This window comes from Eufriesea mexicana, unplaced genomic scaffold, assembly GCF_001483705.2.
Source record: "Eufriesea mexicana isolate 0111107269 unplaced genomic scaffold, ASM148370v2 scaffold1336, whole genome shotgun sequence".
In the NCBI taxonomy this organism is placed as follows: Eukaryota; Metazoa; Arthropoda; class Insecta; order Hymenoptera; family Apidae; genus Eufriesea; species Eufriesea mexicana.
In genome coordinates, this window is record NW_016909447.1 from 836,364 (window position 1) to 861,447 (window position 25,084).

The 25,084-nt window shown below is 36.6% G+C and overlaps 1 protein-coding gene across 1 annotated transcript in view; it reads right to left on the bottom strand.

Moving 5' to 3' along the window:
• LOC108547976 (uncharacterized) overlaps positions 1 to 25,084 on the bottom strand; it is a 230,722-nt gene that overhangs the window by 33,491 nt on the left and 172,147 nt on the right. The window contains exon 15 of the mRNA XM_017900727.1: positions 4,865 to 5,089. Coding sequence (XP_017756216.1) covers positions 4,865 to 5,089 — 225 coding nt within the window. The remainder of the gene's footprint in view (positions 1 to 4,864; positions 5,090 to 25,084) is intronic.

The window sequence follows — 25,084 nt, forward strand, 5'->3', positions numbered from 1 at the left end:
CCCCCCCCCCCCCGACTTAATGGATGTGTGGTCAAAAACTGATGTGGCAGATTGAACAGCGAAATCGGGCCATGACATTCAAATGTTAGATGATACATATCTTATCACACTAGACGTAGCATGTTACTATGAGTAGTTTGAGGTAAATTCCTCAAGATTGACTGTGTATCTAACGTTCTTATTTCCCTACGAGAGTGGATATCCATATATTTGAAAATGATGTGGATACTTTCGCATACAAGTCCTGTCGTTATAATCATATAAATTTGGTGGGGTAAGAGACGTGTTTTGCAGCTGGAAGAACTTGTAGACAACAATAGTCCCATAAAGCTGTCATCCTTTTTATTGTCCCGCACGAAATTCGCGACCCTAAACTGAATTCTATTGTACCTCAATCAGTTGAATAACACAAATTTCCATTAATACGGATGGATTCCGATTCATGAAACACAGGTACAGGTTGAGGATGTTGGAAGTTCATATTGGGTAAAGGTATCAATGGATCAAGGATATTTGGGCAACTCTACTCATGAGAAATGTTTGTCTTTGCCATTACTATTATACAAGCTTCCGATTAACAAAACCAAAGGAGGAGGACCATCATTATGAAGATAGACACCAACTTCGATGGAAACAAGCACTTGTTTCTCCTGCATAGAGTAGACACTTCAATATCTCATACATCTCAAGACAAATTCTTCAGGCGTTTAGTTCTCTACCGATATAATTTTCAATATAATGCCGAACCTATTTATGTAAATATAATGACCATTTCCTAAATGATGGTACTCGACTAATTAATACCAGAACTGACAATTTGTGTTAACAAACAATTACCTTAGAAGACCATGTATAATTATTTCACTTTAGTGAAACAGTTTTCCATGACAAGAAATCTTTGTTCTCTCCTCTTATATTTTAGGAAATGAATATTTGTTAACACATTTGGTCAAGTATAATACAGAAGCAATTAATAGCTTAATAACTTTTACTCTGGCTCGTTATTCAAAGGGAAGTCGTATTTTCTTGTGAGTTAAATGCATCACACACAGAAACGAATGAATGATACTCAGACGTTGAGTATTACATTTCGTTTATCATTACATATTATTTTATATACATATTCGTCTGAATTTAATTTTCATTTTAATGACTACAGGCGGAAGTAATTGCCATCTCCTGTGTCTCGTGTCATAAGATATTGTTCAACTCATGCAAACCAACTTACTTTGTACTTAATCCTGACGTGAATTAAATAATATTTCTTTTATTTATGCTCTTTATCTTTGCTCTGCAACGAAATTTTGTCAATACGTTTTTATGTCTTATTTTTCATAGCATCAGATGCATAAGACACAATTACTAGGTTTTACAACCATAACGCTGATAATTGTTTAGTCTCGAGAACATTAAATAATTCTCATCGTATGTGCTCCATAATATTGTATCTGTCTTAAAATAATTTGTTATCGAAATATTCTCAACCGAGGAATTCTGATAATGTGAAATGTATGAGTTTCGATGAAATTACTAACACTAGGGCCTAATATGAATTGTAGTTGATATTGATATTCTCAACAATATCTGTAATTAAGAACCAGTTTGCGATATCGAGATTACAACTCACGCGACGCTTGGTACAAGGAATATAACGAAGAAATGTAGCATTTGGATAATTGAAAAAATGTATGATTCTTTATGACAAGACAAGTCAAATATATGTTTGTTATTTAAACATTTAAAGGCCGATCAATGGTAGTAAAACATGACAACAGTAACAAATTGGTAATACAGATAAAAGGACTAGACTCACTACGGGAAAGAGGACAGTAACGAAAGCGGGAAATTATTCATCACTGTGGATTGGAATTTTCGCATTGAATAGGAGAAAATTAGGACAAAGGTTGCAGAAGCAGGTATCTGGGAATGGAGCTCGGAAGATATTGCTACAAATGATGAAGGCATAAAATTGATGCGACCATGAGAGTGCTACCTATTAACATACTTATAAAGGAGAGAAAGAGCTGCTGGATATATGTTAACATATGTAGATGGAAATAGACGTTCTGCATTATCCTTCGTATTCCTGTTCAACATCATATATGTTGTGATACTGCGAGCAGGGAAGGACTCTAACGAAGGAAATAGTAACACGAGCGGAAGGAGGTTTGACTCAAGCGTTTAGACTGATGTCTAGAGTGCGTGCGGAAGGGCGAGTGACCGCGCAAGAATCGTATGAACAGGATATTTATGGTAGTGTCGAGTGCTTGTGAAGAATGAAAGCCTAGAAATGCATCTGAGTATTTAGGATACGTGACCCATCGAGAACGCGTACGTGAGGATCGCGTCACTGAGAAAGAGGGCATGAGTATGACGGAAGACGGAGTGCAAGGTTTAAATAAGTTTGTCAGGACGCAAAAGGAAACAGTTTTTGCGAGATAGCCTTGAGCGGGTCAGAGTCAGTGTTAGAGTCAGCCGAGAGTCATTGTGAATTAGGGCTTAATTCTGAATAAATCAATTATATGTTTATACCGTTGTTATTGTGTTGCCAGCCCAATATTCCTACAAATATTTAGCACTTTCAACCTGCGGGATAATTGATTGTCATATATGTGAGCATTCTAGTATTCCATCCTTGGGAGTAAATGTGATTGTAATGGATGTCTTTCATTTTGTTCTGTTCTCGACGATTTCCTTGGTCTTCAACTATACTCCATTCAACGAGAGTTGGCGGACGGTGCATGATTAGAACAGAGCCATAGTGTAATATCTAAATCCCTACACAGTAAGCAAAAAGCTAGTTCTCTGAACCAAAATTAATTATACCAATAATAATGTGATATAATTAATTATATATTATTAATATTATTATAAAGCAACGTAAGTAAGGAAGCAAATGAAGGTTAATATTTGGGTACGAAAAACTATTTTTCTACATATAATTTATCTATCTTTTGTGTGCATACATATTCGCACAATTGGTTTTGGCTTTGTATTTGTACTGTCAGATTTTCCATTATTTATTTGTAGAAGATTCAGTTAATGAATCAAAAATTATATCTTCTCGACTGCGGTTACTACTCCTATTGTCATGAGTTGTACTTGCTGAGCTATATTATAAATATTACTAAATCCGTAGTAATGACCGCCTAGCAAATTTTTATCTTCCATTGCTTTATGAAATTCTTTTTAAATGATCATTCCCTACATTTTGGACAGGATTAAGGGTGGGGACATGGGTCGATGTGACTGTGATAATAATCCATGTCTACCTAACGTACCGAATCTCTCCGCAATTCAATGTAACTGGAAGGTGCGGCAATCTTAAAATGGCATTCAATATCGTTGTAACGAATTGCATAACATTAGATAGTAATGTTTCAGGAATAGGCCACTTATCGTGTACAAATTCGGGGATCTGTTTGCAATGTAAGCTTTCAGTTATGTAATGTTCATCGGCCATCGTACTTTTGAACGCGATTGTAGGAATTCAGTTGTTAGGTGGTCTCGCCTGTCAACAATCACTAGCAATATTTTTATTAGTAATTGATAAATTTACTTCTTAAGGATTTAGCCTATATCTTATAGAGCTTTCTTGATAATTGAGTTTATACTGACAGTCTTCATAAATTTGACACTGTCTTTCATAATGAGTACTTGGCTGTCTCTATAACATACATCTCTGTACGCATTCCAGGAAACAAGTATATACTGAATGCTGAAACTGATGTTCAATTTCTGCGATAAACTTAATCAGTTTTCGCTCAGTAAGACGCATAGTCGATATTCTTAGCATTGTGCCTTAATTTTCCATTTCATTTTATTACTCCCATTCTGCATTAGGGTATTGAACTTGTATTAGATAATTCTTAGTGTATAATACAGATTCGAAATCTGTGGATAGTATATTCATACACAAAGTATTAATTGCGGTCTATGTATCCTTTAATGTTTAGAAGAGAACGTTGCAATTTATTTCTGATACTAATTTGTTCGTATCTGTGAAGGAGTGAGAATGTGTCGAATATGTTCCTTTTCGTCTTATTGCAGACCGAATATGAATTTGTTATGAAATATTTACGAAAACATGGCACACACGCTAGTGTTCTGTTGCATCAGCTTGTATAATGTGGGATTGCGTGTACGACATCGTAAACATGTTTGCGTAGGAAAATTATTCTTTGAACTAAAACTTCCTCTGGTGTGGTCTATGTCAAGGTAACTTCAGTACTCCAACGAACACAAATTCTTGTGGAAATATTTATCACTACACATTATCGCCATTAAGATACTTTATTGCTTGAACTTGAGTCACTGTTATAAGAGAATAATGTAAATTCCTTAAAATTATGGCGATTTTTAAAATGGCATCGTGTGTGTATACAGTGATAATAGTCTTCCCCTCTATTCCTTCATGTAACCAAGAACTTAATCAACAATTCAATGACACATATTCTCCAACTGTATAATGCTTTATTACTCTCACCCTCCTTCCATTTAGAAAGAAGATTTGAATAGTAGAATATCGAAGCGTATCTGATTACATTATGGAATCTCACAGAAATATCACTGTGTACAAGGATCAACTTGTCCTAATTCTAAGGTAACAAACGTGCTTCAATATCAAAAATTACCGGAAATACAGCGAAGCTTTCATTGATAATATTCCTACTATGAAGGGGATAGTATCCCAATTTTTTAGTGTTTCAGTTAGGGTAAATTAATTCTTTCTAAATTACTTCAAGCACTGTTTCATAGTAACGAAAATTCTTCAAACATGAAGGATATTCAAATTACTCTATATTATAAAAGTGGGTTCCAATGGTTGGAGAAATGTAAATTTTAGTACAATTGAATGTTTTACCTTTATTTATTGGCACAACGTCCGGATTTCTATCATCAGTATCATACAGGTCTTCAGAGCTTGGCGCAGTGCTCTTCTTTAGTGGCTGATCACTTGTTCTCTGAGCTCTTCTTTCATTTCGAATTTTCATGGCTACTAGAATAGCAATAGTAACAAAAAGCAATGCTGTCACCACTCCGATCAATCCTCCTAACAATGGAGTAATTTCGAAAGGTATTGGTACTCCTGTAATCAAAATATATAAATTAATAGAAATATGTCAATATATAAGAAATAACAACATGAAATGTGAGATGTTATAGTGCATACAGAGAGATGTGTAAGATCCTACTGAAAAATTAGGAAGCGATCCAGTAGATCTCGTCTGGGAGTCCATACCTTTACCTGCACTGACGTTACTGACCACGCAGTTCTTAAAAATCGGGCCCCAGAGTGAATTACTAACTAACGATTGAGGAAGAAAATATTATTTGCGTTGTTTAAGAATATTTGGACTCAAGGAATTCCAAGTGAAAAGAAGACTAAAGAAGAAGATCGAATTTCTTACTTGCTGGGATGGAAATTTTAATGGACAATCCAAGTAATTTATGTAAGTAAATCCAATACACTATTTTGAGGGGTAATAATGTCAATTTACGGTTGCGATCGAAAGTGTTTCATTCGTTTCAGAATTTATGTCTTTTTCTTTACATATTTCCTTTGTTAGTGTTTGGTGCTGCGTTGCTGCGAACTTTATGTTATATATCCATTTCCTTGAGATGGATCTTCGCGGAATCAGATATTTAAAATTAATGGAATTATATCTTCATTGTTTGTTGCGAAATATCTTTGAAAAATGAGATTGGGCACGTAATTCTGGAAATACGCGCGTATCACACATTCAACGACATTCGTTCATCGAAAATTTGTTGCAAGTCACGATAGGCAGATAGAACAATGCATTTCGATTATATAATTTCCGCAGCGGATAAGGAAGGTTGTGGCGAAAGGAATGAAAAAAATAACATGATGATAAAATACTCAAACAGTAGATTTCACTAACATAAAGCAAATGTACTTAACCTGCGAAATAAGGGCTCACCACGACACTTCCTCAAACTTTTACGGATATAGTTTATTTTACTGGCTTTGCCCAAAGTCATGTTATACCTTCCTAGTTTAAAAGAAGAAAATACCTTACTTAAATATCCATATTAAGAAATTCGTATTTTAGTTCATGAAATACCAATCAATATCCACTATTGTATATTTGCAAGTGCTGCAAAATTTAAACAAATTTAAAAATTCATGTACCGAATCTTATGGTTTTGAAATACTGAGCAATATTTATATCGACAGTAATTTGTCCAAACATTAAATCAATAATCGGTCAATTGAGAAATTGTATAGTTGTAATTGAGAAGCTGCATAATTATATACTAGTGACGCTGTCACTCTGACTTTGTCCAATAATAGCTACCAAAGAAGAATTTCGAATTAAATAGAAATTTCTTGGTACGTAACCTCAACTAATTTTTATACGTATACATGATTTTTATACATATAAATACAGCATACACTTTCAGAGTAGAATGTTATTCAAATATTTCAATGATAGTGTACTTCGATTTTCGCAACAACTTCGCCCGTTCTTTCAAACCATGGAATTCCATACGAATCTGACATGTCGAATATGTGTCGTAGAATTGCAAATAATATACAGCATATTAAAATTCCTTATGGAATTTGAAATTTATCGTGTACATATAAAATTGGAATTTACTTGTATTGTATTTCAATTCCGCTATTTTTCTTTTCCATTATTCTGGAGCGTTTGGCCTACAATCTATAACATGCTTTATTTTATTATCTAAGTCCAATCAAGAGCTCTGCGATTTTGCTACGTACCTCATGAGTTTTCCTTCCGTATGACTATACCGGTAATTAAAATGTTTATCGAACTGCATGAAATGTATGCAATTAATCATCAAAATAACTCCTTCTAAATATGTAAAAAATAAACTGGTACTTCTATGGGAAGTGAGACAAGAGATCAATCGTTTCGTTTTTCAAGAATCAAGGTATGACCACCATGACAACTGTACTGGTCAAAACAATTTAAATTGTAGTAATTCCCTTTATAATTGTGGCAGTCGCCTTGCACTTGCTATCAAAGGAATTCGAGGAGGTTTGAACTTTCTCCTCAACTTCCTACATATAGGCGTTCCCGACCTGCCATTGATATACCCGCATCTGAGTCACGCACCTGATAGGCAGCCTTACTGAAGTATCCGCCAGAATATCGAGAACTGAACGCATTCCATCCTTGATGGCCACACATTCCTTCTCTCGGACAGCGTGATACTGTATAACACGAATCGTCGTCTGCAATATACATTCAATAATCGTTGTAGCGCTTACTTGCACGAATAGAAATCTGCAATTGAAGCTGCATCGTTACCTACAATCTCCGAGAAATATGTGTTCCCCTTAAAACGACCAGCATCTTGCTTAACTGGGTTACACGGAAACCAAAAAAAAGTACAATCACTCTGATCTTAAGGAATACGTGAGAATTTCTGAGTTCATAGATATTGTAGAGACATGGGTGGTGGTAAATAAAACTATATATTAGTAATAAGAATAATGTATTAACAATGTGTGAGGACAATTGTGCATACGAATTTATATATCAAATAAACTTAAGACAACAACACAATGACATCTCAGCCGGTTACAACTAATGGCTCACTACTAAAATACAATTGAATAACTAACAACTAATTACCGCTCTCTACACAACTCTGTTCTGATCACTCCTAAGGCTCCTCTCAAAAACTCTCTTCCAATCACTCTTCCCAAGAACTGACCGCTTCACTCCCATGCACCTTTATTCAAGATCATGTACTCTATCCTTTTCCATACCCAAGTCCTCATTCCCAATCCCACATTCCTCACGCACTCCATACAGCCTTGCCCTCAGCGGGTCACGTAGCCCAAACACTTAGGCGCATTCCTAAACACACTTCACTTGCAACCGATACTTCCATAAACATCACGTCCACTCAATCCTTGCGCACGGTCATTCGTACTTCCGCACGCATTCCAGATAATACGCTCCAGCCAAACGCAAGTTTATTATCCAGCGGTACTACAACATTTATAGACACAATAATACACGTCCGTAAATAATTGCTGTTGGCCAAGGAGTCAAAAGAATAAGTCACCTGGCACACTTCATACGCAATATTCTTGCATTATTACAGAAGGCTTATTATGCCACACAAATTTGCCGTGCGGCATTGCATTGTTTAGGCCCTTCTAAAGAAGAAATCAAGAAACAGGATTGTCGAAGCTGTATGTAATTCAAGTCGATCGAGAAAATGTGGGTCATTAATTTATACGACGATTCACCGCCACGTAGCAATTGCTTGTTTGTGTAGACTCATTGCTACGCGTAATCGATTTCGATACGCGTGGGTTCCATTTGACGCCTATATAGTTAATTATTTCATGTATTCTTGTATATATATAATAATTTGTTCATCATGAGGCTATGCAAGCGACCTGGCCAAATTCCTGATCGTTTAAGCATTCACCAGAAACATCAGTTACACTGACCTAGCTTCAATCATACTCGATTATATCCCTGGATCACACGATAGATAAAATTCCATCTACCAAGGACACCGTTATCAGATACAAACAAATCATTCCTGTAATATTTCTCCTAACTTCAAAGCCACGACCAGAACATACAGATTTTAACACATCCGAATTAAGGAAAATTCTCAAATTCAGAACCTTGAAATATTCATTTGCGACATAACCTCTTCCAGAACTGCGGAATCGGTTAAAGTTGTTTCACCAAATACCTTTACGTTCATTAATCGGTCGGCTTTTATTGATCTCATGAATTCTCAATTTGGTTAGTAATACGAACAATCGATTAATGTTCACACCGTAATGTGCTGACTCCTACCAGTGCTAAATAAAATACGTTCATTTTTGCTATTACGTCATACAGTTCTTTGACAATATCAGAGTAATGCTAAGTACATATACTTGCACATGTAGCAACAAAAACCAGCGATGAATCAGCTGCATACCAAATGACCATTACCTGAGCCAAATGCCTCAGGAAAAAAGCCTATATATAACACACAAACTATCGCCGAGACCGTTTAGCCAGACGGATATTACGTGTAGAGTAACGAACGAAATAAAATCCGTAAATAGTCTTCACCGCTCAACGATTACTTCCCATGCATATACTAACATAATACCCAAACACTACCTATTGCATCATCTTCAGATTCGGTCACTTAGTAGCACACAAGCATTATCATGTTCCTAAAAGCATTTTTATCACCATTCTAAATCTCCTGTAAAGTCATAACCAATTGCGATTAACCAACTTTGTATTAAAAGGTCGATTGCTTTAAGTAACGAAACTGTTTGAAATTACATATGACTGTGAGAAATTTTTAAAATTATGCAATTGATTTAAAAAGGAACGAGAGGACATGTGTTACGAATATGAAGAATGATATCCACTGGATGACGCTTTTTGTGATGAGAAGTCGTGACTACGGCCTTGATGTAGCTAGAGTGGGAGCAATGTGTACAGAGCGGGAAAACACAGCTTTCGCGTTGCAGATTACGTTTTCCTGCCTTGTCGACATTGAAGACTATACTGACGTTTCCCTTGAACGGTTCCTTCTTAAGAAAAGTCTACAGAATACGATATTCTAGAATTAATGCTAGATAAATCCTCTGCAAACAGATATCTGTTTGATTAGTAAATAACGACTACCTTCAAAAGGAAATAGATATATTTAAACTAAAGTATTATACTATTCTTTCCTAAATTCTTAGACTCTAAGTGTCAAATACTCGGTTTCCTCCTCGCTCTGACGCTACCGCCCGTATTTTGACTCGCCCACGCAATTGCACCCTTATTTAAGTCCCAACACTACATTCTTTCATACGTAAGCTCTTTTCGTTGATCACTCATTTCCCACGCGACCTTGCCCTCGATAGGCCATGTACTTCAGACACTCGAACGCGTTCCTAGACTTCCGTTCATTACTTATACTTGACTCGGTCATAAACGGTTCATACGTACATTCCTGGCACGCAATCATTTATCCGTCCATACGCACTCCAGATATCATCCTAAACGCATAAGCCGAACCCGATACCGCGTTTAATACAATTTCCTTCGTTAGAATACTTCACAGCTCACAATACCACAATACCATATAGCAAATTTGCGCTCAATGAAGAACTTACCGCAAAAATACGCAAATAATAAATGGGAAATGCGCACGGTGGCTTGAAAGTTCTATTGCAACTTTTCTAATGCGTTACTAGTTTCAATTGTGTATCTCGATACACTTTTTACTCTTCCCGCAGTCTTTCACTTTTGACAAAATTTGTGCGTTAGAAGAAAAGCTACTCATAGTTTTCTAATTTCGAAAACGATGGAGGAATTACATTTGCGGATTCCTATATAGAAATGTGTGTTCTGCAAAGGTCCAATGGAAATTCACGTTTGCGTAGAAGCTAAAATTTTTCAGACAGTGCCTTTAATTCCGTGATAATTCACACCGACACCCATCTAACTGTCTGATAGCTTCAGGGAAATGTGAGATCGTTCTCCTTCCCACCGAATTCCACAGATTTGGCACTTATGTAGCGATTATTTTGGAAATTTCTGAGAACAAATAATCACGAAACAAGTTTGCCATGATAGTATGAGGAGCCAGCATAAGCAGACCTACGAACGAATTAGTAAAGCATTACATGAGATCATGGAGCATGTGATTTAGTACAGAATATGTCAGTAACAAGTCAATCCACTCACGTCAGAGTTCATCCTCTCTAATATGAGAAGCGGCGATATCTTCTTAGTGTACAATTACAAATAAACGTAGTCCTTGTTCAAACTTTAAAGTTCCAAGACGTATGAAATATAGTATAAATTTAATAGTAATAATAGTAATAGATCGCGATTGACGGCACGAGAGGCAAGTGCCAAAAGGGCACGGCAGCAGATAAAATTATAGTCGATGCGCTTGATGAGTGTGCAGAACGATGTAGCATTTAATGGGGAAGATGTCTATGGTAAATTATCAGTGGTGCGAGAAAAGCGAATAAGTGCATGAAATGCGTGTGGAATTTTTGAATACATGGAATGGTGTCAAGGAATAAATGTCTGGAGTTGATTCTGGTGGTTTTGTGCAGATAGACATGTTACTAGTCTTTCGTTTCAATGTCTCAACGGCTAGAGTTAAGTGAGAGATAGTTATATTTCGTAATACTGAGCGTCTCGTGACACGCGGTCCACCCGGCCATCGTTAATGTTCGTGACAGTCAAGAATCAATGAATCGCTCTTAGAGGATGGGCATAGAGGAAATGCGTCGAAACCGATATACAGTCCTGACATACATAAAAAAATACGCATTTCGCATCTCATACTACACACCAATTAATGACATCACAACTGAATTTTTGTATTTACTGGCATAGCAGTTCAACTCGATAGTCAACATGAGATACATCACGATCAATCAACTTCAATTGGGAATTATCTCACATTACACAGTCGCACAAGATGCGAGCTCAATCCCTTATCAACCTAACCAGATCAGTTGAGTTAGATTAGAGCACTTGAGCACTCTCGCACTCACGTAATTGGCCTTGCAACCTCGCGAAGCCCTGACCGTAAGGGGTTACAGTGTTCAGGATGGGATGTTGGACATTGTTAAGAAAAAATGGAAAGATCTTCTTTTATCGCGCTCATTCCTACAGTTGTTATGACATATCTGTTTCACAAAATAAATTTTCGGCCAAATTAGTAAAACCTTTACTGAATTTTGATATATTTTAACATAGCATCTTGTAGCAAGTTCGGACGGTGGCAGCTACATTCTGGATGTTTGGTTCAAGTAAGTGAACTCCATTCCATAACGTTATTGGTTACTGTCAAGTACGATTGCAAAGTTGTGTTGAAATATTATGAGTATAATATATAAATTTCTCCAACCCAACCATACCATTTTCCTTAGTGATTGCTACCGAAACAAAAATTTCCCTTACCAATTCCGGCACTGGTCTCTCAGTGCAACTGACGTGGCTGTATCACAACATCAGTTGTATTATTGTTTCATGCCTCGTTTTAATTATCTTGTTGTCCAGTTCCAACTTGTCTAGCATCTGTGTGCTTAATTAAATATATTCTTCGCATTTGCACCTTCCAGCTGCGTTGTCAGAAGTATTATGAGTTGATCGTATATCTTATTTTCATATTGGAATTGCTTGCATAAATGTATAGCTTTTTCCGTTAACCGTAAATGGAGATAAAGTTGTTACCACCAATCTATGTCATCATTAGCATGTACTAACAAATCATTATTTGATGAGAATAGTTACGTAGGAACCATCCTATGCATTGAACAAAATTGAATAATTTTTAATTTCGTAGAAAATACGATGATTGGCAGCACGCCCTAAAAATGTTTAGTACTTTTCACGTTCGAATATAAGACCTTCAATGGAAAAGGATGTTTATAATTCCCTTAACTTTCAAATTTATAGTGTTATTTGCTGTAAATACGTACTTACCTTTTATTAAATTGCTAAAAACTTCATATCATCGACAGCAAATCATCGATTGCATCGGTACTATCTCAGTTACATCAAATATGAACAAAAGTTTAAATCGATTAAACATTTTATATGCCATTCTGATCACAGCTACATCAAAATTTAGAATGAGGAAATTATTGGTATAAAGTGTTCTGAACTACAAGTGAAAAACGCTCATAAGTAATGTACATCGAGCAACCATTTCACTAGGTAGAAGTCTATAAATTACAATGAAAATATAAGAAACCCCTTTTCCTATAAAGCATTCTTACTTTAGCAGTAGTGCTCATAAGACGTGTTTAAGCGAAGCAAATAATTGCCAATGCGAGAAAGCAAACGACATTATGCCTACCTAGGTGTATGATATTGTGGGAAGCGGTGAAAATTGCTGTTCTGACATTTAGCAACTTGAACCAAATGACAAAATCCAAAGAATTAATCCAACAGCTGTTGAAAATAATAGTTGCTTTACCATTAACAGTGACGAAATCAACGACAGCACTGCAGAAATTTATCAACCAACAAGCAGCGAGCAGGAAGAAGTCGTTATCAGAAAGCGTAAAAGCTTCACACACGTTTTGCGGAATACAGTCTGCACTTACATACGTCAAGTTTGCAGGTTAAGGAGTGCACGGATTTCAAATTTATTTGACACATTACCGGAAGGAACAGGAAATGCGGGAAACACCTTGAAAAAGAGTACATCAGAGTCTACAATCCTGGGGCATTATTCAATATACATCGGAACCCAAATTACAGAATCATAACTACAACTAAGAAATAAAACAGCAAGTTACAGTTACGCAATAAATCGACGAAACAATAATTATGTTAACAGTCAGGCTAACACTACTAATGTCCATAAAGGATGGAGTACAAGCCATGAAACATAAGTTTAAGAGTGCAAAGTGCTACGCGCACGAACTAAAGATGGAGCTACGAGGTAATACATCGAAGGATGAACTCAAAGTGAGGTATACACCTTGTCGTAAAAGAATTAATATGTCTTAGTCATCCGGTATAACAAAGCAAGGATGTAGTAGAATATAATATTGAACATCTGAATCAAGAGTTTAGAACAGCATCTGAACTCCGAACTGGCGTGAAAGTAATATGTATACCCAAATATCCATCAAACAATGATCGATATACACCTACAAGGCAGCGAATACTCTAAACTGATCCTAGATAAGGAGGTCCAAATTTATAAGGTAATAACAAAAACCAATTTTCACCTGTCATCAAAATCAAAATTGGAAGCAACGCAATCGTTAATCCTTCGAAAGACGGGAGACAATCCTGGGTATGCCAGAATTGATGAAACTTGGAAAATCCTTCAAATTAGTTCACAATCATAGATGAACTTTCAGGATAATGCAATAAATACACGTTGCAGGTGAAAATTGGTCCCAACACGATATCAAACAGATTATGACATGAAGCTGCTCAGAAGATTACGTAGGAAGTACCTTGAACATCACCACCTACTTTATTAGCGTTCTGTTTCTCGAGAGGTTTTCTGCTGAGAACACCTTTATACGGTTCTTGCACTGATCACAGATAACACAATATCGAATATCGAATATTCATACTGGACAAATTGAAAGGACAGAGGAAAGAAGAAAGGGAAATGAAAAATACTACTACCAACTGGGACCAACGTTTCCCTTCTGTTTTCAGTCATTCTTCTAAACTGATGGTGAATAAGTCGTCGTGTAAATTACATGAACTTATAACGTGATAGAATTTAACAAAACATTGTATGATTCTATACTCGTTTAGTAATTATTAAGTAGTGTCTACAGCGATCATCATTCTTATCCTCACCACTAGATGGATTGCAATTTCTAGGAAGTTCGAGGATTTCCTCCTATGTTCTCGAAAAACCTCTATTTCATGTATATATAACTTCCAGACCTTCCAATGGTATCCCCATCAATGGTAGGGCCTGCTAGAAAGCCTAAGTGACGAGTCGACTAGCAGGCCCGGAACGAAACGTTCATCCCTTCATCTTCCTTTCGTCCCATCTAGCACCAAGGCCAAAACGAAGAGAATGGCTGCTACAAACTGACTACTTCAATAACAGTGTGGGGGCCCCACAAAAATTATGTAGGATATTTTCAGGGTTTGTGAGCTGAACCATTCTTGCGTGGAACACTGCGTCAGGTTTAAAAGGCCCGCCAGGACCTTATAGCAGCCGGGTCCCTAGTGCTGCAGAATTAATTGCTCGGTGTTTTATTGTTTATATTTGTCAGTGCACTTTATTACCTCGGGTTACCAGGGTCAAGGCGTTGTTTGGAATCCCTATGAAGGGAATTATGCTTCAGCGCTTAGGATTTCACTGACAGATGGGCAGCAGAATAACGGGGCTAGACCACGTATGTCAGTTTCGACCGATCTCGACATCCTCTGCCGTAAACCGAGGGTAACGCAGCCACGGTCACATTTCTGGAGGAGTCACCTTGAGGATCACCCTCGGAATGACTCACCTACGCCATCACTGACCTTGACGTGGAGGAAGTTTCTTCTCCTTTTCAGGAGGGAGGCGCTTGCCTCTTAAATAAACTAAAAAACTCATGTCAAGTGGTCAAGAGGGATAGTCGAGTAGTGGAGGGTAAAGTTCACGTAAGTTAAGAGATCGAGTAGACTATTCAAGCAGTCTAAAGATTTGGAGCCTAGAACAGTTGGAGTTGCAGACAGCGAGTCCGTCTGTATGACATTCTGCAATATAATCTGTATCACGAATAATGCATAGTCCAGTCAGAGATTCATGGATTGGCGCCTTCGTTGAAACACCTCACCTACAGCCACCACCTTTATTCCAACACTTATTAGTTAGTACTAATATACGTAAAGTACCTACGAAGTATACAAGCTCGTGTCTCCATTCGAAACTTGTATTAGCATTCCTACATGTGTGTAAACTGTGCATAAGGAATGGAGAATACAGACGACTTTTTCTGTAACGGTTTGTTCAGATGAACTCGCTGAGTCCTCGCTATCAGTTGATCGTTTGTATATCAATACAGCCATTCCATTTTCGTAAGTAGTTCCTGGAAGTGTAATTAATTATACTGCTTTAACTATCTCTATGTGTTTTGAAATAAGAACTTCATTAAGACATTACTAGAACTGCATACTATTCGTACACAATAGGATTTTTAAAAACTTGCGTCTTCTCATTTAAATTTAGGTATTAGAATACGACATATTCGATAGCTCTGAAAAACCAGGAATGGTTGTATTGCCATGTGGAACAGACACTCCAATGAAGCTGCGTTTCTGACATATCATTTTTATGGTTTTAATGTTTCTATTAGACGAATGTCAGTCAAATGTGCCGGTGTAAAGTAGTCTGAGAGTAGATTTGTAATTTCTCAGTAGTCAGTTAGAAGAAAATTTTCAGGTGCCAAGAGGATTTATAATCCAATATCGAAACAAGACATCTACGGGACAATTTGGCATTTAATTTAGGGCTGGACTCAACATCAATAATGTTGCTATTGAAACACTTTCTCACAGTAGACATGTGGTTCATTACCATGAAATGGGCAAAAATGAAATAATTATAATCGCTGTAATACCTCCTCTAGATCAGGCGAAAGAACTCTTTAGCATTGGTGAGACGTGCTAATGAAGTCGTGAACCAGAAAGTGTAATTTGGAGAGAGAATCTGTCAAAGCAGCACATAGAAATCGACGATACTCTATATGTGTTTGTATATCTAAATAACAACGTCTTTGAACGAAAATATACGGGTTGAGATTGCAATCGTTATTCTTATGTAAGCAAGGAAGGAGTGTGGAATGAATCAGGTGGCAGGGGGGGAATTATGTCGAGTGCAACAGATGAGAGAGTTGTATTCGAAAGGATGAGATCCAGAGCAGTGCTGTAGTCGTTTAGGACGTACTGACCTTACGTAAGGAGGTTGTGCAGTTGCAAAATATAATCTAGCATGGGGCATTCGTGATTGAACATGGTGAAGGAAGGAATGTAGGACATGGTGCGTTCGGTGACTGGAGGAATCTGATGCATAAATCACAAATCATGGATAGCATCGCAAAAATTCCCTTATAGGGATTCCTTATTATTTCTGACCGCGAGTGGATAGGGATACAGACGAAGACTGCATGTGACACACTTGACACAAGGAAATATTTTTGGGAACATTTGAAAGTTTTTTCAACTGCAATTAGTAGAATCCTCATCCCTGCTTATATCGCTGGTTTAAGGATTTTGGTCGATTCGGCAGATTCCATAATCAGACAGCCTTACGGCGTCATAGTAAGAATTTTTTTGAGTCGCGGCCCTGTATAAGCAATATTGTCCTATTATACGGTAATATTTTTAGCCCGCAACAGATATGGCAACCCCACCGTTAGTGTAGTATCTTCAAGATGGATCTCAGAAGGTTCGATGTTCCCAATTGTTTCTCGAAGAACACTCCACGCCCTGTAAACAGCAGTTCTCGATTTCTCTATAACATCCCGCGGTTTCAGATGGGTCTAAATTATTGGAATACTAACGAGTCCGGTAGCAAAATCTGGGGAAACACTTCGTCCTTTCGTTTTCCTCCATTAGTCATAAAATCGCCTAGCGCTGTTCAACACGTAGAACGCGCCTGGCAGAAGAAAGTAAATTGCTGTGTTTATTTCTTTGAAGTCCTGCTTGTTAAGGGGACGATACTGAGCATAATTGTAAGGTACTTAATGGTAGCAGTGGTGATTCTGTTGGCGTCACCTGTCCTCAGCTAGTTCCATAGATTTGCAAGCTGCTGTTACTGCATTTTACTTTGTCATAAGTGGGTCTGCAATTCCATGTATATTTAAACCATTCCGTAGGGATTAATTTGACCGAATACAGTTAACTTTCAAAAATTACTAATTCGTTGTCCAATGAATCAACTGATTTCTTAACTTCGATTTAATCCAAGAGCATATTGATCAAAGCCTTTTAAAGAAAATATCCTGGAATATTCCTTAAGTCAGGATGTTTCAGAATGTGCATCTGTTGCTCCCAATATTACAAACAATTATCAAAATTCAGGATGAAAGAAATGCACGTCAAAGACTTAACAATCGTTCTTTTAAATTCAGATTCTAAAGCTATATTCAATTACAGTAGAAAATGTTTAGATATTTAATATTCCATGCATCCATAAAATTCATTACCTAATACTCTAAGCATTACAGTTTGAATTTCCATCTTACTATCATATGTAATGTTATTAACCAACATATTAATCTTATTAGCGACCACAAGTCTTATTAACAAAATATTACTTCCCAGCGATTTTGCTACAGTATTCATAATTTCGTCAAAAATGTTATTCTGCTTAAGGCATCAAGGTATATGTAATATGGATATAAAAGGTTTTACTATGACTTCCTATGTCCTTATCCCCGTATTTTCTTCCACTTTATGAATTATTAGTAAGCTGATTAGCTATTTCGCATTGTATTTCTATGAACGCTTAATGTAGATTTTACTTGATGCTGACCTCTTTATCATATTTGTCAATAAGTACTTACATTGTACACTTTCGAACATATAGAATATCATAAATTTTATTTACTACCTTCGTTGTTATTAGAGAACGCTGATAGCTTTTATTGTTCCTCCTGCAATTTATGTACCCCTTCAAGTGCTGCACAAATTTAGTCATATAAGTAATGCCTGTGTTAATCGCAGAAGCAACATGTACTGTTAGTAACAATAATTACAATAATAATAAAGTCGTTCGAGGAGGCCAAAGGGGAATCTGTCTATCTGATTAACCATTCACAGTTATGCAATCTCAGGTTCCGGTAAATTACCAAAGTTCCTTGCGCGAGTTACATAAAGGTCAAGGACATTGCGGCAAAATGGGTTCGAGCATAAGACCGAAATAATCAAACTTGAGTAAGCATAGGACTAATACAATATATAAAAGAAACCTGTTAAATAAAATCACCAAACATATGCAACAATTAACGAGCAACACGGATTTGCTTATATACTCAACACATTCAAACGAATATTACCAGTATACACAACACGATAATACTGGCACAAAACAGCATACAAAGAAAAATCTGAGGCAAAATGTTCGAAACTTATGAAAAGGCGTTCTATAATATAGCGACCGAAGCCAATATGACGTAAAAGCACCATCACAGCAAGAAACAGAAAACTTCTCCAGACAGATGGAGACAAGCAAACTACTACAATGAAGACGCGGACTCGATAATATGAGAACGGAAAGAACAACAAAACGTACATGTGCTAAGAGACCACACAGATACAACAAAGTAAATAAAATCAATATAATATCTTCAAGGCATAACGATAAAACGTTCCAAGCCAATACGCTTTTGCCCAACATGAACTGCTTGCCATTTGTTATTTTGACTAAAATTTAATGCATTGCCACAGAATATGTTATTACATCATCAATTAATAAGTAATTAGCTTGTTTTGAGTAGTTATCACATCATGTACCGTGAATGGTACACGTGACGCTGCGATTAGTTCTGCTATAAAAGTCAGTCAGATCGAAAGTTTTCGATTAGTAAAAGGAATTAGATGAGTAGTGACGTTTTGCAGCTATTGCTCGAACAAGCCAGTTATATCTGCCTTGCTTTAAAACCGCCAAAGGTTACATGTAATTAATAATTACTATACATATAGCAATTAAACAAATTTATGTTCCTTGTTCCATATTGAACTTTGTATAACGCCTTATTCTCTTAGTGGAAATATATCTCTTTCAGAATTAAATTTGTCATACGACATGTTTTCAGCGCATTGAATAAATACGTCTGCTTGTACTGTTTACGGTACACGTGGCCTGCAGATCACGTTTAACATGTAATACAAGTGGTACACGTGGTACGGAACGTCGTAAGGTATTTTATATTAGGCTTCCAAATCTGTGGATTACTTTCATGATGCAGCCAAGCAGAAGCATGACAGTATATGTTAAGTATTGTGAGATTAGTAAATTTTCCTGAATACCGTAATACGAATTCAAGGTATTTAGGAACTTCATTTTTCGCATGTCAAACGCGATAACTGCAAGATATAGGAGACGTGAATACCATACGTAAGTGAATGTTTGAGTTGTGAATCACTATCTTCTTATCATATAAAGCGTAATGAAAATAAAATATACTCCTTCAACATAAAATATTTATAACACTTAATAACGTTATTATGAAACATTGAAATAGCTTTGAGTGCTCGTAACGCCGATAGATTTAGTTATATCACTGATACAGGAAATCGAGTGAGCATTTTGTGTCGCATGAACAATCTAGGAGATAATTTGAAAAATTTTACGCAAATACCGAGCTCAAATTGCTCCTTATAAGGTAAACCTCATAATTCAAAGCTTCGAAAGGTTGTAATATACGAATCAGATACAGACGACTTTTTCTTTCAAAAATTTTGCTAAAATTAACGTGAATGTTCACCGCTTAAAGTCTGCTACATAATTCCCAGCCAAGTATTACATCTAGACATAGCTATTGAGTATTATCCAAATAGTGCTATCTCATACGAAACCATATTGTTCGACATTGGTATGACTTTTCGCCAAGGTTAAGATCTCATGAGTGGTGATTGTTTCGTTCTACTGAATTTTCGATTCACTGAAGTATACTAGTATTAAATGACGAATTGTTCATAGTCTGCAAAATTCTGATCATGATAAATATTAAGGACTGGAGGGAGAAATAACGGGACACAATCTATCCCTGAACCATTCCTAGTATTCAGGATATTCATTTCCTCTTACTGTCGCCAATCTCTTTTAACCAGCTGCAGATACCAAGAATTATTTTACAATTGGAGTTGCAACGAATTAAGGTAAACCATAGCCGAATGAAGATTGGTAATGAATAATCAAAGGTGCTTCTTCAACCCGCTTGCTGTTGACAAAGCTCGAAGGTCTATTTCTTTCTACTACATTCGACCAACTAGTAGTAAGACGTTTACATTGAAGGCCAAGCTCCTCGAAGACCACATAGTCACTGTAAAGACTATTATGCTTTGCAAGTATGAAGTGGTACCTTTTTAATATTATGGTACTGATTAGATCAGATCATAATCTATTTGTATTATGAATTACGTGTACATATGCCTAAATGCAAAGTACTCCGTTGTGAGATGTACATGAAAGTAACGAGTACCGATTTCCCTTGACATAGGCAATGATACAATAGCACCATTCTGATCAGTGTCAATAAAATATTCATTAGTAACTGTTGGGTTTCTAATCTCCCGTCATTCTTTATACAATGATGATGCGAATCAGTGACTGAACGATCGAGGCACCTCTGTGTGCGCCTATATTTGTAGCGACATGCCTTTGTGAGCTCTCCGTTTCTCTGTACCTCTCCGTACCTCTGAATGACCTCTGTTGTCTTCATAACGTATATTGTGCTACTCGCACCGGAACACGTGCGGCCATTAGTTTATTTCCTTCTCCAATGAAATCTAATGTAATCCGCTTAAGTAACCAGCAATAACAAGACGGTTAGCAAAATTATACTTTGAGGGAAGCTTAGATCGAGAAATAACACTGGGTTTATCCCCAGATGATTTATTCGAAACTCTGAAGTTGAATAGCGTATATCTAGTGGAAGGAATGGATCCAGAGCATATTCAGTAAATTCCGCATTCACATTAGTAATTGCACATGTTACTTATAACATTCGTTCAAGATAAGCAAAGCGAGTTAAAGTAATTACACACGGTATTGTTGCAGTATCCACTGTATGCTAATGTATCATTTAAATTACAGATATAATCAGTGCAACCGAAGCTTATAAATTGAAAGACGGTTAGAGTCATGTTTATAGTATAAACATTGTGGCGCAAGTATGACGTTACGATTAGATATTGTAATAAACCACGTGTAATGATGTATAGTGAAAAAAATATTATCCTTAAATAGATGCTGCCATACATAATTAATGAATGCTGTCTCACAGTGTACTGGCCACATAGATAACAAAACAGTTATTTCTCTGTAAGATTTGGATTCTACATTACTGATAGAGCGAAAATGAGCTGGGAAAGGCGAAAGGGGATCAAGGAATATTTAATCGTAAATGGTGTGTAAACGATATAACCAGGGAGGTATAAATGTTTCTGAAACAACTTGATACATTTGTGTTACTACCTATTTGTATTTAAAAATTGTATCAGAGTCATACGCGCATCATCATACTGAATGAAATTCATAATAATCCAGCCTGGATCTATACAAGATCACTGAATAAACTCTTCGACATGAATTAAGGCAGTATTTGCGCTTTTGAGGCAATCAATTTTTCTATTTCTGTTCAAGTGGATAAATATAAAATCCGCTTACAGCAACGCCATATGATTAATAATATTTCATAGAAGTATTAGTTCCCAATTTTCTAAAAACTGATATGCAGAGCTTCAGAAAATATTATGTTAAGTATTACTTTATTGGAATTTACTGTGTTATGTATAGCATTTTACAGCTTTAATAATATGATACTGAGAGCATGAATATTTTGGTACTATTGTGTAAATACATATTTCTTTAAAAGGCGAGCTTTAAACTGCCACATTCTGCAGCAATATTAATAAACATATTTGTCTTATCCGTAATACTCGTAATTGATAATGAGTTTGGAACGAGGATTTCGTGGATGTTAACATTGCATAGCAATTTTCATATAATAAAAGGTACGTCGTCATGACAGTGAAATTAAGGTGATTTGTAAACCAGAATATTCTCCTGCACTCTCCGCATCTACATTGTTACGATCTGCTACAGTAATAATTAGGCCCAACTTCTCTTAGTTGTACATTTCTGGACCATATATATAATTTTTCTCCTTTTTCTTGAGATGAGCTGCAACCCCTTCGCGTGAAATGAACGATGAACGGTAATCAGTAAACCGATCAAGGAAGAAACTGTCGCTAATCCTTAAGAATGAAGAAAATTCTTAAGAATTAAGTATAAGGGATAAAAGGAAATGTTAATCTTGCGTCGAGATAAAAGATTACAAACCACAGTGCAACATTTTTTGTTATATTTGCTAAATTTTTCATCTGTTATTTGGCCGTGAATTGGAAATTTTGTGTATTTGCCTCATCTTTTACTCGTATTTTTCCAATAAAGATGACATACAATTACATGTCGGTATGGCGAGGATGTTAAAGCAATAACGAATTTTTTGAGCCATGCCAAAGTTATGTGTCCTAACAAAGTGTATATTTGAATTGATGAATTCAGTTTATTTCCTGATACAGGTAATTGAAGTTATAGATTTGTTTTTATAAGGTTACTATACAATGCACCACATGAAATAATGCATTGCCGAAGTTGGGGTTCTCATGCCATGAAATTTCGTTAATGTTTGTTGTCTACAATATAAATAGCCAGACTTCGATAATATTATTCACTGTGCAATTGACAATACAATAAATTTCATGAAATAAACAAGTCGAATGCCATCGAATGAATATGCAGATTCAATTACTCTTTACATTTCAACGTGAAAGTGAGCACATAACGAATAAATATATACTGATATCAATATAAGAATATCGCTTAACACATAAATTGTGCTCGAAGCGGGAGTATTAGACCTCAGACGTATCGACTCGATAGAAATTTGGCATCAGTTATTCCGTCGTCGAACTAAGGCCCTGAAAACATTGTTCTAATCTTTTAGCATCGCTTCGCAAGTACGTAAATTAATCGGTTCATATAATTTCGCACACCATTATCTTCTCAGCATAAAGTTCTTGATAATTTCACTCCGTAGCATCGAGTATCGGTAGTACATGAGCAGCAATTGAACCTTTAGTTTCGTTTACAGCATGCAAGTGTGTGAGCGCGCAAAGCCTTCGCACACTTCAAACCAGTTTCCCTTGAAGTCAATGTTGTCAAACTGACGGAAAGGGTATCTCATAAACCATGTTACCGATTAACTTGAAATGTTACATACCGATACTATGGTTCTTGTATTAGTCTAAAAACTAAAACTGAAAAAATGGTAAATGATTCGGGCAACTTTTTCAAAGATAGAAATTTTTTCCACGATTTTTTCTGCAACGTGGCTTCATCTTTATGATTTTCAATTTTTTCAAATTTTTCAAGTTCCAACATCTAACTGAGATCATAAATGGCCAGAAAACTGTTTATACTCCTATTCAGGTCAAATTGGACAAACCCGTCAATTTCGGGTGCCGTTATGGAAACGCTGCTCATGCTTTCTTATAACGGCAAGTGAAGTATTTTAAAATTTTTAGAAAGTTCTTTTTCTAACTTCACACTTACTTAATAAAATCTCATATATTTCAGAATGATCAAGAAAGTACTTTCGTCGGAAAGGTATTCCCAAGAATACACATATATTCAGCTGTTTAGACCAGAATCCCGACTTAACGAAATAAGTCGACAGCACTTAAGACCTTGCTTGCAACAGCCGAAAAAATTTGTGAATAGTCCGTGCACAACGTTAGTCTCTCGGACATAAAGAATGACATTTAGTTCGTCTCTGATAGCATAGGAACCAGTTGCCTATTGTTGTATCAAGCGGTCTATTACAACGGAGATATGTGGAAACCCCTACCAAGGGAAGCACTATCGCCCGAAAGTACGAGAGCGCCGTAAATGATACCCTCTCTCCTCCACCGTCAACCGTGAGGAATCATCCAAAGGCAAGTAGTGACTCTCTTAGCCTCCACTAACGCACCGAGACCGGAGCCCGATGTTTCCTGCGGGAGTCACATGGAGGCGGGGTCATCAGCCTAGAGCTCGGTCACTTGCAAGTTGAAGGGTATTATTAATACCTGTGAACATTAGGTATCCTAATGTTTATCGGAGCAGAAAACTCACCGCTGACCGCTCCAGTGCGTCTGACTTCGTGGAAGTCAGCGCCTGCGTTACTGTTGAGGAACCCGTTGCACAACGCGCGTTGTACCCTTTTATGTAGGTGGAAATGTTCTGCGGCAGTTGGTATTCGAATTTGTGTACTTCAACTTTCCTGTCCTTTCCCTCCTCGCTTAGTGAAAATAAGGCTTGCTAGATTATTGAGACTCTTAAAAGTATTTCCTTGAACGAGTTTCTAAATTTGACAAGGCCAAGGAGTATTCTGTCTTTTGAGTTCACTAATGATGTCCTCTCTGGCGAATCCAAGTTCCTTGCACTGGAATGTAATATGTTCCACCGAGTTCCTCATGCCGCAGATGCACCTGTCGTCTTCAGTAGTTTGTAGGGCTTCTAATTTATCTCGTATGTTGCCTTGTCCTGAGAATATCTCAGTTATTCATTGATTTGTCTTGATCCAAGGTACATTTAATATCACTTCTTCTTTGTCAAGAAAGAAGTATGTGAGCAGTCCTTTTGTTGACGACTTCTGACGGTATGGCCAAACAGCTACTATTCCTTTTCGGATATTCTTATACACATCCTTTACTTGTTTCTGTTCAAGTGGTGTATCTCTAGGTGGAGACTCAATGTTGCCTGTCTTTTCTGTTATGTTACGGTTAGAATCATAAATTATTGAGCATTCTTTTAGCGTTAAATCTGTTGGTATGGCACCGAATATTATAAA